General features: G+C 41.8%; 1 protein-coding gene across 13 annotated transcripts in view; it reads left to right on the forward strand.

The window, feature by feature from the left end:
* Positions 1 to 16,793, forward strand: part of PPFIBP1 (PPFIA binding protein 1) — a 218,219-nt gene that overhangs the window by 95,114 nt on the left and 106,312 nt on the right. For all 13 annotated transcript variants that reach the window (XM_067468858.1, XM_067468860.1, XM_067468861.1 and 10 more), the window contains 4 exons: positions 3,272 to 3,358; positions 7,147 to 7,260; positions 9,724 to 9,855; positions 10,351 to 10,443. In XM_067468858.1, the coding sequence (XP_067324959.1) occupies positions 3,272 to 3,358; positions 7,147 to 7,260; positions 9,724 to 9,855; positions 10,351 to 10,443 (426 nt within the window). The remainder of the gene's footprint in view (positions 1 to 3,271; positions 3,359 to 7,146; positions 7,261 to 9,723; positions 9,856 to 10,350; positions 10,444 to 16,793) is intronic.

Genomic DNA, 16,793 nt, shown 5'->3' on the forward strand with positions numbered 1-16,793 from the left:
CTATTACAATTATCTACAATAAATTACTGGAATGGTCGATAGAAAAGGAAGAATTTAAACATTCAATGATTCAATGGGCAAAAAATATTGGTAGATCAATCCATTTGAAAGAATGGGAATTGATCTGGAATAAACGTTTAAAATATACATATGCTACAGATCTTCAAGAAAACTGGCTAAAAATGCTACACCGATGGTACATAACACCAAAAAATTAGGGACTATGTATAACAATATGGACAAAAAATGTTGGAAGTGTAAGACACATGAAGGATCTTTTCACCATATGTGGTGGTCGTGTAAAAAAACCATGGAATATTGGAAAATGATCCATACTGAATGTAAGAAAAATTTAAATATAAACTATCCAATGCAGCCAGAGATGTATCTACTAGGCATGTTTTTTAAAGATGAAAACACAGAAAAATTATTCATATATCTCTCAACAGCTGCTAGAATAATCTTTGCTAATATTTCTAATATTTTGTCTAACCATTGTATCTTTGTGGGTATATTTTCTAAAACAAGAAAATATACCCACAAAGATACAATGGTTAGACAAAATATTAGAAATCAAAGATACGAATGAACTTATCTTTTGGTTACGACAAAACAATGGGAAAGGTATGAAAAGAACAATTTGGAAGACATTGGAGGATTATATGAAAAGTGAAAATTAAAAGAACTATTACTTTTTTTCTTTTTCTTTTTTTTCTAAAATTGCCTACTTTTCTAAGTCTTCTTGAAAATATTCTCCCACTTTCCTTGCAATTTTTTATATATACTCATAATAATTTTTTTTTTAAAAAGGAAATAACCTTAAAGAGAATTGGATTAAAATAATATATACATGGTACATCACACCTAAAAAAATAGGGAAATTTAATAAGGATATACAATCAAAATGCTGGAAGTGTGTGATACAGGATGGCACCTTCTACCACATGTGGTAGAAGGTGCCTTCCTGTAAACATTATTGGAAAATCAGAACAAAATTTTAAAAAATACTTAAAATAACACTTCAGTGGAAGTCAGAAATATATGTATTGGGAATAATAAACCAAAAACCAGAAAAGACCGAAGAGGCTCTGGTATGGTATTTAATGATGGCAGCTAGAATAGTCTATGTGAGAATGTGGAAATTGGAAGAGACACCAAAAAATCAGGACTGGTTAGTTAAAATATTAGAAATTAGAAATATGGACAAATTAACTCAACTACTAAAAAAGAGAAACCAAGGGATACCCAAAGATGAAATAAATTGGAACGTTGTAAGGAAAAGGCAAAAGAAGTTTAAGGTTATGATTTAAATATTTAGAAATACCACCATCTGGATATTGGACTAAAGAGGAAGAGAAGTGCAGTTAAGAAACATGGCAGACTGAAATGAAGAGACATCACAATAAAGAGGATTGGAAACCACAATTTTATTTTTATTTTTTATTTTTATTTGTATTTATTTTCTTTTTTTTTTCTTATGCTAATATTCTCAGGGTCTCCTCTCCCATGGTCTTTCCCTCCCCCTTCACTTTCCCTAACCAACCCTAGGTTCCAGTAGCCTTTACGTATTCTAACCCTCATACCGACCCCCTTACCAATCCCCATTCCATTAGATATTGTACAGAAGTGTTTATAATAATATGCTTATAACTGTATTTATGTTTGCATTGGTTGCCCTAAGGCTGGAGCGGCCTAGCTGTGAGAAATGTGTTACCATGGAAACGAGGCAGAAGAGGAGGTGGGAGGAGCTTAGAGAGAAAAGGTTTTTAAAAAGTGACAGAGTCAGTCAGGGGAGAGACTCTGAGAGAGCAGCAGAGTCAGTTTTAGACTCTGAGGAGTGAAGAAGTGAAGAGTCAGGTTTTAGTGTTCGTGAATAGTAGAGATTTCTTCAGCTAGGAAGCTGAAGGGGAAAACCTTGTTAGTTGCTTTAGTTAGAAAGAACTAACAGAGGCTTGTTAGGATCGCTAGTCCGGGGAAGACTGGAGATCTGTGATTTGATCAAGTATAGATCAAACAGAGAGACTATTCACTGCTGGGAACACTGGTTAATAAAGTGCTTCACCACAGCAAGAGTTCATAAGTTGTAACATCGAAAGTCTGAATTGTATCGCAACCAAGTTACATGTAACCATCAAGTATATGCCAAGCTTAACATCTTCATACTGCAACCATACGCTTTGTTTAAAAATAAACTTGTTCTCTTTGGTTTTTAAAACTGCCTCATCTCCATTAATTTTACGTTCTGTGCACCCACTCTACCAAAATTACCTCACAACACAAACAGAGCCTTTAATACCAGAGCCTTTTACAAATCAGTGGCTCCTCTCTCCTAAACCTAGGCGCTTCCTCACTAGTTGGTAGCGTCTCTCTACAATTGGGTGGCAGCTTCATTACCATTGGCGGAGGTTCTTTACAATATTCTTTTTTGTGTTTCTATATTCTACTTTTTTGTTCTGCTCTTATATTAGTGCTCATTTTATTTTATGTATGTTAAAACCTGAATAAATCTAACTGCTCCTGGCTCTGATTTTGTATTAGCTTCAAATTTTGCCAGCATTGAGTTCTGAAGCAATTTTTAAAAATATTCCAGGCTCTGATTTTTCAAGGATAGGATTTGGCCCATATTGGCACATCATCATTATCTTATGTTATCTGTATTCCATTATTGAGATAAACAATATGGATTAATGGCTTGTAGATTATTGGTCTTGCTATGAACTCCTTGTCTTGAGTAAGAATTATCCTTGTTGGTACAGAGGTAAACACCTGTAGGTGACGTTTAATTCCACCCCACCCCCCGCAAGAATCATAGTATTGTTACAATAAATAAGAACACCTTTATTAATCAAGCTAACTGCTCAAATTATACAGTTTCATGTTTGTATCCAGGATCATTTTTGTAGATCCGTAGGAGTTGTAGTTTTGAAAACTTGTATCATCCAGCTGTAGCTTGCATTAAGTTATGGTTTATTTTATTTCTTTATCGTGTCAGAAGCGAATTGAGAAAAGTTATGGTTCTGTTGTAGACAGTGTAAATGATAAACAATGCTTTATTTTCAATTTCATGTTTGATTGAGACTGTTGAGTTAATCGGTTCTGCATCATTGGTTACTGGCTATTTCTATTCACATTTGTCCATGTTTTGCAGCCTTGACAGTAACATCCTGAAACATCTGTAGCACTCATCTGGCACTTTATTTACTTCTATAATTAGAAACATAGATGGGAGAAAGTTCCATTCCAGTGTTTTATTTATTTTGGTTTTTTTCAGACTAATGGACATATATCTGCCAATGGAGATGTGTATCAAGAGAGGCTTGCACGTTTGGAAAATGACAAGGGATCTCTAGTTCTGCAAGTAAGGTCTTTCTTAAGATTTATTTATTTATTTATTTATTCTGAATAAAAGAAGCTTTCCATATTGGTTTGAAATATGGACTTACTGTACAACAGATCTGCACAACATATGCCCCGCAGGCTACCATACAGCACCCCCCACCCACCCCAAGGATTTCAAGTGGCTCGAAGAGGCTGCCACTCTGACTGGTTCTCCTGCTGCCATTAATTTCATCAGGTCTTCAGCGTTCTATGACTTTTTTTTGTCGTGTCAGGAGTGACTTGAGAAAGTGCAAGTCGCTTCTGGTGTGAGAGAATTGGCCGTCTGCAAGGACGTTGCCCAGGGGATGCCCAGATGATTTTTGATGTTTTTATCATCCTTGTGGGAGGCTTCTCTCATGTCCCCACATGAGGAGCTGGAGCTGATAGAGGGAGCTCATCCGCCTCTCCCCGGATTTGAACCTGCAACCTGTTGGTCTTCAGTCCTGCCGGCACAGGGGTTTAACCCTCTGTGCCATCGGAGGCTCCTTCTCTGACAAGGAGTGATGATGAATCACCAAACTACAACCTCCATTATTACTATGCTTGTGAAGGCCATTCTCTCCCCACTTGGCTCCAAACTGGGTGAGATGGAGAGGGAAAGTCAGCACAGAGTAAGAGGAGGGGAGGTGCCCTAGAATCATAGAGTTGAAAGAGACCTCATGGGCCTTCCAGTCTAACTCCCTGCCAAGAAGCAAGAATATTGTATTCAAAGCACCCCTGACAGATGGCTATCCAGACTGTTTAAAAGCTACCAAAGAAGAAGCCTCCACCACACTCCGGGGCAGAGAGATCCTTCTTCCTAATGTTCAGATAGAATCTCCCTTCTTGCAGTTTGTAGCCATTGTTCCACGTCCTAGTCTCCAGGGCAGCAAGCTTGCTCCCTCCTCCCTATGACGTCCTCTCACATATTTATACATGGCTATCATGTCTCCTCTCAGTCTTCTCTTCTGAAGGCTAAACATGCCCAGCTCTTTAAGCTGCTCCTCATAGGGCTTGTTCTCCAGACCCTTGATCATTTTAGTCACACTCTTCTGGGCGCTTTCCAGCTTGTCAATATCTCTTTTCAATTGAGGTGCCCAGAATTGGACACAATATTCCAGGTGTGGAATAGAGGGTAGTATGACTTCTCTGGATCTAGACAGTATACTCCTATTGATGCAAGCCAAAATCCCATTGGCTTTTTTTTGCCGTCGCATCGCATTTTCACACGTACTACTCTCGAGCCAGGTGGCCCCCATTCTGTATTTTTGCATTTCATTTTTTCTGCCTAAGTGGAGTATCTTGCATTTGTCACTGTTGAACTTCATTTTGTTAGTTTTGACCCATCTCTCTAATCTGTCAAGATCGTTTTGAATTCTGCTCCTGTCCTCTGGAGTATTGGCTATTCCCCCCAATTTGGTGTCATCTGCAAACTTGATGATCATGCCTTCCAAACCTTCGTCTAAGTCATTAATAAAGATGTTGAACAGGTTCAGTCCTAAGACAGAACCCTGTGGTATTCCGCTCGTCACTTCTTTACAGGCTGAAGAGGAAGCATTGGTGAGCACCCTCTGGGTTTGTCCATTTAACCAATTACAGATCCACCTAACCGTAATTTTGCCTAGCCCACATTTGACTAGTTTGTTTGCCAGAAGGTCATGGGGGACCTTGTCAAAAGCCTTACCGAAATCCAGGTATACTACATCCACGGCATTCCCCGCATCCACCCAGCAGGTAATTCTACCGAAAAAAGAGATCAGATTAGTCTGGCATGACTTGTTTTTGATAAATCTGTGTTGGCTATTAGCGATGACCGCATTTGTTTCTAAGTGATTGCAGATCACTTCCTTAACAATCTTTTCCAGAATCTTGCCTGGTATCGACATGAGGCTAACCAGACGGTAATTTTTTGGGTCATTCTTTTTTCCCTTCTTGAAGCTTGGGACCACATTGGCCCTCCTCCAATCTGCTGGAACTTCTCCCGTTGTCCAGGAAGATGATTGTCAGTGTTTCCGAGATGACTTCCGCTAGTTCCTTCAATACTCTTGTAATTGATCTAGCCCCGGGGACTTGAATTCATTTAGAGCGGCCAAGTGTTCATGGATGACTTGTTTCCCAATTTGGGGTTGGATGTCCTCTAATCCCTCAACCACTCCTTCTTGCTGAGGTTGAAGATGACTTTCTTTTTTGTAAGACTGAGGCAAAGAAGGCATTAACTAGTTCTACCTTTTCCCCTATCCACTGTCAGCATTGCCCCATCTTCCCGTGGAGGCACACTCCGTCTTTCCTGTTTTCCCCTCACAAAAGCATCCATGCCACAGGCTCGGAAACACTGCCCACACCCAGTGGGGTCTGCTTGGGAAGACTGACAGGGATACTAAGGACTCACTTGCCTCCACCGCCATCTTGCGGTGCTACCCGTGGTGGTGGGAAGAGCCTTGCTGCCCTGCTGGGAGATGAAGTGATGGGAGAGATTATGGCAGAAACTGCCTGCATGAGGATGACTTTGTTTCATATGTTGGAGTCACCAGAGGCAGCTCAGTCTGGGTTTCAAAGCAAAGGGCACTCCCGATCCGAGCTTTATGCAGGTATAGAATCGTAGGGCCCTGCCAAACAGGTCCTATATTCCAGGATCTGATCCAAGGTTTTCTATTTATTCCAAATTATCTGGCAGTGGGGACTGATATAATTAAGTCTAAAGCAGAAAACCTGGGATCGGATCCTGGGTTATCGGTCCTGTCTGGAAGGGTCCTCCAAGTTGAAAGAGACCACAAGAGCCATTCAGTCCAACCCCTGCCATACAGGAACATATAGTCAAAGCACTCCTGACAGATGATTATGCAGACTGTGTAAGTATAATTCATTGCTATTAATTGAAACTTCCCTTTTTCATAATATAGTTCATTTGCACAATACTTTAAATTATACCTTTACTTAGAGGGTGAAGCACTGAAAACCAATCTGCAGCCCAAAGATAGGTAGCCTATTTTAATTTTGACTCCTTACTACTGCTGAGTTTTGCAGGCCTGCTCTACAGTCATGTTCATATCCAAACTCCAGTTTTTTTTTTCTGAAAGAGACCACATAAACTGGGCTGGTGAGGTGCCCCACAGTGGGTGGGGTTACTGCTGAAAGGCTTATGTAGTAGCTCTGGAAGGTTCCAAACATTTCACTATGCATGTAAAGATAGCCTCAGTTGTTTGAAGTGTCAGCTAACCATTCAAAAACTAAAGTTGATGGTAAGCAATATGTCCTTCTTGCACTCCCTTTTCCATACTTTTGTTCCTTCATCCAGGTAATGGCTATAAAATATATTCTGAGTGGTCTCTGTAATCACATTATGTGCCGCTTTGGCATATTTGCCCTTCCTAAATAATGCACATAAATACCTCACAGGAAACTGATATGATGAAGATTGCCAGTGTTACTTTCTGAGCCTGCACTGCATTTTTATTATAGAAAACTTGCTTAGATTACTGTCCTTTGGATAAATAAAAACAACTCACTATAAAACTCCTTGGGAGGAACATTACTGCTTTCAGGACGTTCCTGCAATAATAATGGAAGTAGTAAAGGAAATATAGAAAAAAACATTTATATCCCTGGACATTCCACAGATATATAAACCCGATTTTCCTAGTTTCCAACAGACCACAAAACCTCTGTGGATGGCTGATATATTTGAGTATTAAATGAAGCAGATAATACAAGATATAATCATTCCAGATGAGGTTGCCCTCAACAAAAATAAGATACTGAGATATATTTGTACATCCCATTTCTGTACAGGTGAGTGTTCTTACTGATCAAGTTGATGCTCAAGGAGAAAAGATAAGAGATTTGGAACTATGCCTAGAAGAACACAGGGAGAAACTGAATGCCACAGAAGAAATGCTACAGCAGGTACTGCCAGTTAGAGAAAGAAAAACTAAAAAAGTGTGTACTTACATAGATGTAAACTTTATGTATGTTTATTGTCAATCTGCTTCTCTTTTCCTCTGAGATTTGTAATGATTATACTGTCAACCTTCTATATTTTCTGGTGTTAGGGTTGCAGGACCCTATACAAGTGGAAAAAATGGGAAAAAAATGATGGAGTACTTCTCTAGGTCCTCTAGCATGGTGTGCTCCAGAAGTTGACCATAAAATTGGACTAGAGGACTAGAAGTGTTCCCTCTAGAAATCTCTAAGTCTTCCAACTTGACTACATAACTGTTGTAACCTGGCAAGCAGAATGAGGAAGGGGATGGTAGGTTGCAACCTGTAATTTGAGGTGTCTGCGGAAGATAGCAGGGGCCTCGAGAGAGATGTTTTGGAATCTCCAGGCCTTTGCCAGGCAATGGGAGAAAGAGATATCGGTTTCTATGAGAATAGGCCAATTTAGCCTTAAGGTGAAAATGTTGGAGACAAATGTTTTTCCAGATCTAGTCACCTTGAAATTAGGAAGCAGAATGTAAAACAAAGACAAACTCATTTTTCTCAGAGGCTTCAAGATAAGGAAAGAAAAAGCAGGTGTGTGGAAGGAGATTTTTTGGGAGGGATTGAGGCCTTTTAATGGTTTCTGTGCCTTGAGTGAGAACAATGTTGTAAAAAGAAGAAACAGTTCCTCGTTTCTAGTCCTAACTTCCTAGTTTCTGTATTTCAAGATTCTTGGTTTGATTCCTGTTTATGACTACATGTTCTTGGAGGTTTTGCCTTTCTTGTGTTCCTGTTTTCATAGTTATGGATATAACTTTTCAAGAATACCTTGCTTATGTATTCTTTTGCTTTGTGTTAACTCAAGTCTCTGTGGATTGCTTTTTGATGCCTTGGTTCAAAAGCTGATGAACTCTTGATCTCACTGGGAATTACTTTTTGTACTTTTGCTGCTTCTTTTTTGACTTGCTTTTTTCCTTTTATACTTTTTCATTAATACACTTTTACTGATTGGATTATCTTAACATTGTGTGGTGCTGGGTGAAAAGGTGTTCCAGGGCTCCAGGGCAACAATAACCTGGAGGCCCTAAAATTTCTAGAGAGAACATTTTAATGAAATCTGAAAATAATCAAATCAGCTAATAATCAAATTTACAAAAGTCAAACCCACAAATCTCGAGAATTAACCATATTGTCATTTATGTTAAGGTGTATACTTAGATTGAAGTTTTAGCATCTTCTTAATAGAAAAGTATTGGAAGCAATTGATTTATCTATTTCATCATCATCACTTTATTTCTTAATTAGTCGCTCTCCACCAAGGTGCTCCGAGCGACTTACAATTTAAAACAGTTTATACACAATATAAAACATTCAATATAAAAACATTCAATATAAAAACATTCAACATAAAAACATTCAACATAAAAACATTCAGCAGTGACTATGGCAAAATTTGATCCGGTTACTTAAATGCACAGCCAAACAGCCAAGTCTTGAGCGCCTTTGCAAAAGGTCGCAACTCCGACATTGCTCTAATATATGGAGGCAATGAGTTCCACAGAATTGGAGCATTGATCGAAAAAGCTCTACGCCTTGTAGCTTCCAAATGTGCCTCCCTAGGACCCGGTATGTAGAGGAGATTTTCCTGGGTGAATCGAGGTGACCACTGATGGGGAAAAGGAATGAGGCGGTCCCTAAGATATAAAGGTCCTTGGCCATTTTGAGCTCTAAATGTCAGGATCAGTATCTTGTAAGAGATCCGATGTTCTATTGGTAGCCAATGCAGTTGTTGCAGAATCGGTGTAATATGGGATCTTATAGATGATCCCGCTAGCAGCCTGGCTGCCACATTTTGGACCATCCGAATCTTCTGGGTCGTTGACTTCGGAAGGCCAGCATATAAGGCATTGCAATAGTCCAACCTCGTGGTGACTGTTGCGTGGATTACTGTTGCCAATGCGTCTACCGAAAGGTAGGATGCCAATTTCCTTGCCTGGCGAAGATGAAAAAAGGCCTGCTTACTTATGGCAGTGATCTGGGCCTCCATCGTCAGCGATGAGTCCAACACAACCCCAAGGCTTTTAACAGTGGCAGACGGAACCAGAGCTTCATTTCAATGGATTTAAATTATGTAAAGCAATGGTATATATTTTGAGTGCTGCAGTGTAGAGCCATGATCAATCCTGTCCTTTAAGTGGAGGCCTAAATGGTAGTAAGCAACAGATTCTTGCAACTGGTCACCTTTTATAAGGTGACCAGCATGCTTTTGGAAATTCCCATTTTGTTAAAGTATAAGATTCACATGCCATTTTTCATATATCAATACATTGCATAAATAATCATCTCTATAGTAAAACGTTTTCCTATTTGTGCTTGTGAGCCTGCATCTGTTATGAACCCCTAGTATTTTCTTTTTTTAATCTGCCATTCATTTTTCATTTTTATCAGGAGCTATTAAGTAGAACATCTCTTGAAACTCAAAAACTTGACCTTATGGCTGAGGTTTCCAACTTGAAGCTCAAGCTAACTGCTGTGGAAAAAGACAGGTTAGACTATGGAGACAGATTCCGAAACACAGAGGTGAGCAAAAACAGGACTGAACTGTTTCTTCCTTCCGGTTTTAATACACAGATTTTACGTGTTCCCCTCTGGGTTGTAAGGAATTTCCTATCTCAAGGCAGTGTGATCACAGTGAATTATAATCTAATCAATCAATCAGCCAAGTTCTGTCATCACTTATGTATTGCTATTCAGACGTATTTTTCAAAACCCAATTTTTCCAGCATGAATTGTGCTGTCACATGAGAGAGGCATCATTCTGTTTAAAATGAACCATTTGATTTGACTGCGTAGTCTTTAAACTTAATTTATAGACTCTGAAATCAATATTTGTTGGTATCAATAGAAAAATTTTTTTTACCAAGCATCAGAACCATTTATATCTTTAGCTAAACTTAATTAATTTTATCCTGCGAAAATGTAAGCATTTTCAAAGCACTTGTTAGTACAACGAGGAGTTTTGATTGTTCTTCTCTTTTATTAATGTTCAACTATTATTTTATCTTTTTTGCACAGGGTTTGATGCGGGAAATTAATGAATTACGCTTAAAAGTGGGAGAAATGGATAGTGAGAGAATTCAATATGAGAAAAAATTTAAATCTACCAAAGTAAGTAATTATTAAGAAAAAAAGGGAAGAATGTCTTCTTGTGATCTGGCATCCAAACTCTGCTTCACCAAAGCATTTTTTCTTTTCGTATAGGGAAAACTATTCCAGATATCTTCTTGTGTTAGAAGTTGTTGTTCAATTTGACCTTCACGTAAATTTGAATTAGATAGGAGTGAAGATATAGGCCCATTTTTGTGTATGTCCGTTTTTTAATCTGTAGCCAGCACAAAATTCATATGCAATTTGCTGTAATGCTTTTATTTTACTATATAAATTTTAAACACAGTTTTGTCTTAATAAACGCTTTCTGAAGAAAGTTTTTAAATTAGTGGGTAGCAGTACAAAATTCATAGCGGTGCAAGGATCAGAATATAATGGTGTTTTAATTTGTGTACTGATTCTGAAAGTATGAGTTGAGAAAGTCCACAGTAAAGTGCAAGCCAAGTAGATTTCTTCTCCAATCCTAGTTATATGATTGTTTCATAGATGTAGCAGCCTGCAAACATTTGTCATAAAGCTGTGTCGGCCAAGCTAGAAGAAAGCACTGGATGCATGAACTTGTGTGTCCAAAGTAAAACTGGTAAAGGTAAAGGTTTCCCCTGACATTAAGTCTAGTTGTGTCCAACCCTGGGTGGTGGTGCTCATCTCCATTTCTAAGCCGAAGAGCCAGTGTGGTCCGTAGACACCTCCTAGGTTTTCTGGCCAGCATGACTGCATGGAATGCCGTCACTCTGCTGTCGCATGCTGGGCCTGTGCATTAGACTGTACACAGGACATACATTCTCTGTGCCCAACAGGATGCCAGGGCTGCCTCAGAATAAAGGCCCTTAGATTCCCCCAAACAGAGTCTTTAGAATGCTTAAAGTAAGTCCAACAAAGTTCTTTTCTTAAGGAACAAACAGGTACTTTAACGATTTTCTTAACAGTCTATAGGCTCTTTCAATCTTGTCCACTAGGAAGAGGCACTGTCTTCTTAACTGTAACTAACTGATGGGGAAATCCTAGCTTCTAATCTGGGCAGTCTGTACTTGCCTCTGTTGACGTGGAGCCCCTGCACCCGGTACCAACTGCGTCTGGGTTCCGCGAGTGACCCTTGCCTCAACAGAGCTTTGTAGACCTCCAGGGAAAAAGAAGGAGTTCAGGTTGCTGTGATGGCCGGCTGGAGTCCCTCAGCCAAGCTGTGGCTGTATGTCTCCTGGCCAAGCCATAGGGCTGTATAACCCCGGCCAAGCTGTAAAAGACGAAGCTTTCCTACAGGAGCCACTTCGTTCTATGTCCTGTGAGAAAGGCTTCTCTGTGAAGCTCGAAAAGGGGCGGGACCAGGAAAACTCAAAAAGGGGCGGGACCAGGAAACCTAACCATTATTGACAGGTGGCTTGCCCTATGATTGCAGCCAAAAGAAGCCACCTATCTGCAGGGTCCCTGAAACTTAGGACTGCAATAAACATTAAATGCAAAAGCAAACAGAAATGGAGCTCCTGGTACAGCTGTACCAGCACACTCCTGGCCTAGATTTCTCAATGATGTGAAATGTATACTATAACAATGGCAAATCTAATTTGGCAATGAACAATTACCCATTCAGTAACAACACAACATCACAAATAGGTCTGTGCAACACAGAAACATTGCCATTTTGGCACACTCTTAGTTTCACCTTCCTTACCAATCCATCTGGACTTGGCAAGGTCTCTGTAACTTTGGCCAAAGGCCACTTGAAACGAGGTAGGGGGTCTTTGAGCAAAACAATGTCCCCAACTTGGAGGTTGGGCTTGGAGTCTTTCCACTTCCTGCGACTCTGGAGTTGAGCCAAGTACTCTGCCTTCCAGCGTCTCCAAAACTGGTTGGCAAGAGTTTGAGTTTGTTTCCAGAGTACCTTGTAAGACCCTTCAGGAACAGGGTACATAATTTCCTGCCATTCAGAAGTCTTTGAGTCAAAATGGATGCAGGAGTGAGAAGCTGTGGAGTATCAGAGTCTGTGGTGATGGGCACCAATGGGCGGCTATTTGCAATTGCTGTCACTTCCGCCATCAAAGTTACCAAAACATCATGGGTCAAATTCTTATACTTTAAAAACATAGCATTCAAAATCTTTCTATACAAACCAATCATACGTTCCCACGCACCCCCCATGTGAGACGCATGCGGTACATTAAATAGCCATGTAACCTTTTCTGCATTCAAAAGAGCAGAAGTATCCATACATTCAATCACCTCAATGTGAATGGCTCGGATGACTAAACAGGTGAAGATGACTGAAAAGAAATGCCTTGTCTCTCTCCTAATTATCTGAGCTAATTGGATAGCTAGCACAGCAGCACAGAGTCCTAACCTAAGGACAGTGGCGTGAGATGGAGCAATCTTAGCCTTGGCCGTAGCAAAACCTAAAGTGCAAGAACTAGAGTCTTTGCGTCTCGCATAAGCCACAGCTGCGATAGCTTTCTCCAAAGCATCGCAAAAGACATGGAGTTCGGTGTGCAAGCTCTGTAAAGAGCTCCTGGCCGTGAATTGACGTGGGATGCTCAGCTGGTGTAAATCTTGAGCCTGAATGATTTGCTGTTTGGTCTTGGGATCACACTGCATCTTGCATCTCAAAGACTGCAGTCTTTTATCTGCTACCTGTCTGTTGGGAGGCAGGGTAGGCCAGGGTAGGGCAAAGGGGCGATCCAATTCCCTTCCTCGCTGAGAGTCACCTCGGAGTTCATGATGTTCAGGAACGTTTGTTCATCTCGGGAGAGCGCTTTGTTCTCGTCGTCCCGGGACACGTCGAAGATGGAAGAGAACTCAGATGAAACTCCTTGGCAGCAAACAGAAATGTGGCTGAGGCAACTTTGCATGAGGGTGACTCTGCCACAGCTGAGGGTGTTGGGCTGAACTGGACACAGAGAAGATGGAGGATGCATTCTGTCGACACATACAGGTCCCTGTATGGTCCATCCTCATGGAGTCTTCTGTGCCAAAGGTGCACCAGGAGGACCTCTCTTCTCAGCTCGGATGCTCATCAAGCTGGGGCAGTTGGATCCAATGAGCAGGACTATGTCAATGCCTGGCTCAAAGGGTGGAATGAGGTCCTGTAGTCCTTTCAGGTGAGGATGCACTTGCATCATCTCTCTGGTAGCAATCTGGTCCTTATTGCGTGGGATGGATGCACACTCAATAAGGTCAGGCAACTCAAAACAGATGTCTTTGCCCCATGGCGAAATGATAAATCCAGATGCAACGCGGCCCTGTCTTTGTTGCTTGCCTGTACAAGTAGAAATACAATAGTCAATAGTCTTTGCTTGCCCCTTAAAGATTTTGAAGAAGTCAGGGGTGGCCAGGGAACCGTCGCTTTGGTTGTCAAGGGCCACATACATTTTCTTCTTCATCCAAGGTTGCTGGCAGGAAAAACCTCTGCCAAACAAATGGGGTGGCAAATCCTAGTTTTCTTTGGGCTGCCGCACAGCTGTGTGCAGGCCACAGAGGGTGCTTCAGTGCCCGATGAAGGTCCAGCTGAATCTTCTGGGGAGCGTTGAAAGGTGGCCCCGCTTTTGACCTTGGAGGGCACGAAATCCTTGTCATGCATGGCTGAGCAATGCTTTTTGGATTGGCACACCACGCACTTCACCGTTTCTTTGCATGACTTTGACTGGTGGGGAGTTGCACCGCAGCACCTGAAGCAGATCCTGGACTTCTTGAGGATCTCAACCTTGTCTGCGTGAGGCTTCTTGGCAAAATCCCTGCAGTCGGCCAAACTGTGGGGCTTTGCATGCAGTGGGCACAAAATATCCTCGGGCGTCATCTTGGCGTCAGCTGGAGATGAGTTGGTCTCCGTGGACTTGACGGCGATGCTTCTCTCGGTGCCACTGTCCTTTGCAGGTTTCCCGGGCTCTTTGATGGGCCTATCCAACCGTGGAGTCCCATAAAGAGTTGGAAATCCCGTCTATGGGTCGTTGAACTGCATGGCAGCATTTGTGACGAAATCTACAAGATGTGCGAATGGTGGGTAGACCTGATGGTTGGCCTGCTTGAATCTGAAGACTTCTTTGCCCCACTCTTCTTGTAAGGAGAATGGCAGCTTCTGGATGATGGCAGTTTGGGATAGGTGTTGGTCCAGGCAGGCAAACCCTGGAAGATATGGGTTTCCCTTGGCAGACTGAAGCTCAGTCAATAAGTCTGACAAGTCCCAAAGCTGTTCAAAGTCTTTTGGTTTGAGCACCGGGAACTGATGAAGTCTGTCCATCAGGGAGGCTTCAATTTGGGTGCTGGACCTGTAGCGCTGGTCAAGCCTCGTCCATGCGGTATCCAGTGCTCTTTCCGGTTGGTCGATGAGAGCTGAGAAAATCCTTCTCACCTGCTGAGCCGATACTGGACCAAGCCAGGCGATCAAAAGAGTCAATTGTTCCTCAGAGGAAGGTCTTAAACTCTGAATGGCTCGCTGAAAAGTCTTTTCCAAAGTAGGAAATCTTCTGGCCGGTCAGAGAATTTCTCCACACCTTTGTCCCTCAAATCTTTTCTCAGGTTCCTAAACAAAGACTCAAGCTGCAACTGAGGAGTCTGAAGGAACGGAAGGGGTGTTTGGTCAGGAGTAAAGGTGAAGTTCTTCTGAAATGTAGAAGGTCCATTCCAAGGAACACCTGTGGCCTCAAGAATGGGCGAAACTCTGATTTCTGGGCTAGGCTTTGGTACCTGAGTTGATGGCTGTGGACTCCTGGTCCTGAATTGTTCGACCAGCCTGTGTAGCGCGATGTCGCTGTCCGCATGCACCAGCTTGCTGTCTTGGAAACCAACGTGGGTTCGCAGAAGAGGTGTGGTAGGAGGCGTTGGCAAACGGTTGACATTTTCTTGAGATAGTTCTCCTTGCAGCGCCTTTGCCAAGATGTCGGCACGGACTCTTTTCTGCGCTGCCTCCTGCTGGATGCGCGACAACTTTAATTTCGCCTCTAACTCGGCTTGTGACTGCTTTCGCTTTGCCTCTAACTCTAGTTGAGCCCGCTTGAAGTTCAGGCCTAAATCTGCAGCTGCAGCCTCAGCTTCCGCTTCTAGGATTTTTTCCTGCAGCTCCATCCGCTCGGCTTCTTTGTTGTAAAGGGCCGCCATCGCTGAGGAGCTGCTCCTGCTGACAGAAGACCCTGACGCGGAGTCATGTCTGCTGCTGTGCTTCCTGCTGGTGTGGCTATGCTTGCTGTAGGCAGACATGCTTGCCTGGCTGTTCTTTGCACTTGAAGCCTTTGGGGAACACTTAAGTGGCTCAGAAGTCACACTGCTAGCGGGCGAAGTTAAACCTTCTTTGTCCCTTCTTGGGGAGGGATTAAAGTCAGCTGCATAAAACAAATGAGCATAGCTAGCCTCCCTATTCTTAACGCTGTTCAAAAACTGGATTGCCCTACAATCTGCATCCTGAGAGTTTATTTTGCTAATTACCTGGGTAACGTCATCAATCAGGCACCTCCATTTACTAACCAAAACCTTAAGATCTGCTTTGATGTTCTGGGATTTCTCTAAATCCTCCGAACGCTCTAACTGGTTGTCAAGATTGACAATGGAAAGCCACACGCTTTCAACCCTGTCTTTAAGTTGCGATTCCTCCTGCAGGAGGGCATCTAAGGCTTTGTGAGATGGGTGTCTAGAATCCTGGGATCTTAAGTCATAAGGTTTGCTCTCAGATTTTGGTGAGCTTGAGATATGAGCCATGATAACAAATTGCCCAAACAGTATAGCAATACAGATAAAATAAAAAGTGGAGCTATCAGTAAGTCAATGACCAACAATGATTAGAACACACAATATGAAAATGCAATATGCAGCAAATAACAGTAAATAGAGCAATGCAATATATCAATGCAATTATGCACACACAAATGGCTTATCACTTTGAAGCAATGCAATAATGACAGGTAAAGCAAGCAATTCAATCAATGCAGTTGCAAACATACTCAAAACCTTATCACTTTACTGGCAGAATAGACACAGCATACACAATTATTTAAGTGCACAATAAACTCTTGCAGTAAAGCTGTAAAAAGCCAAAAGGAGGGTGCAAAAGCCCCTCTGCAAACCGGAAAAGCAAAGCACCAAAGCTGTTGCAAGGCTGAGCTCCAAAAGGGTGGGAAAAGCTTGCTTCTGTGGCTGAAGATTTTTACTCTGCTGTCGCACGCTGGGCCTGTGCATTAGACTGTACACAGGACATAAATTCTCTGTGCCCAACAGGACGCCGGGGCTGCCTCAGAATAAAGGCCCTTAGATTCCCCCAAACAGAGTCTTTAGAATGCTTAAAGTAAGTCCAACAAAGTTCTTTTCTTAAGGAACAAACAGGTACTTTAACGGTTTTCTTAACAGTCTATAGGCTCTTTCAATCTTGTCCACTAGGA

Source organism: Anolis sagrei, chromosome 5 (assembly GCF_037176765.1).
Source record: "Anolis sagrei isolate rAnoSag1 chromosome 5, rAnoSag1.mat, whole genome shotgun sequence".
In the NCBI taxonomy this organism is placed as follows: domain Eukaryota; kingdom Metazoa; phylum Chordata; class Lepidosauria; order Squamata; family Dactyloidae; genus Anolis; species Anolis sagrei.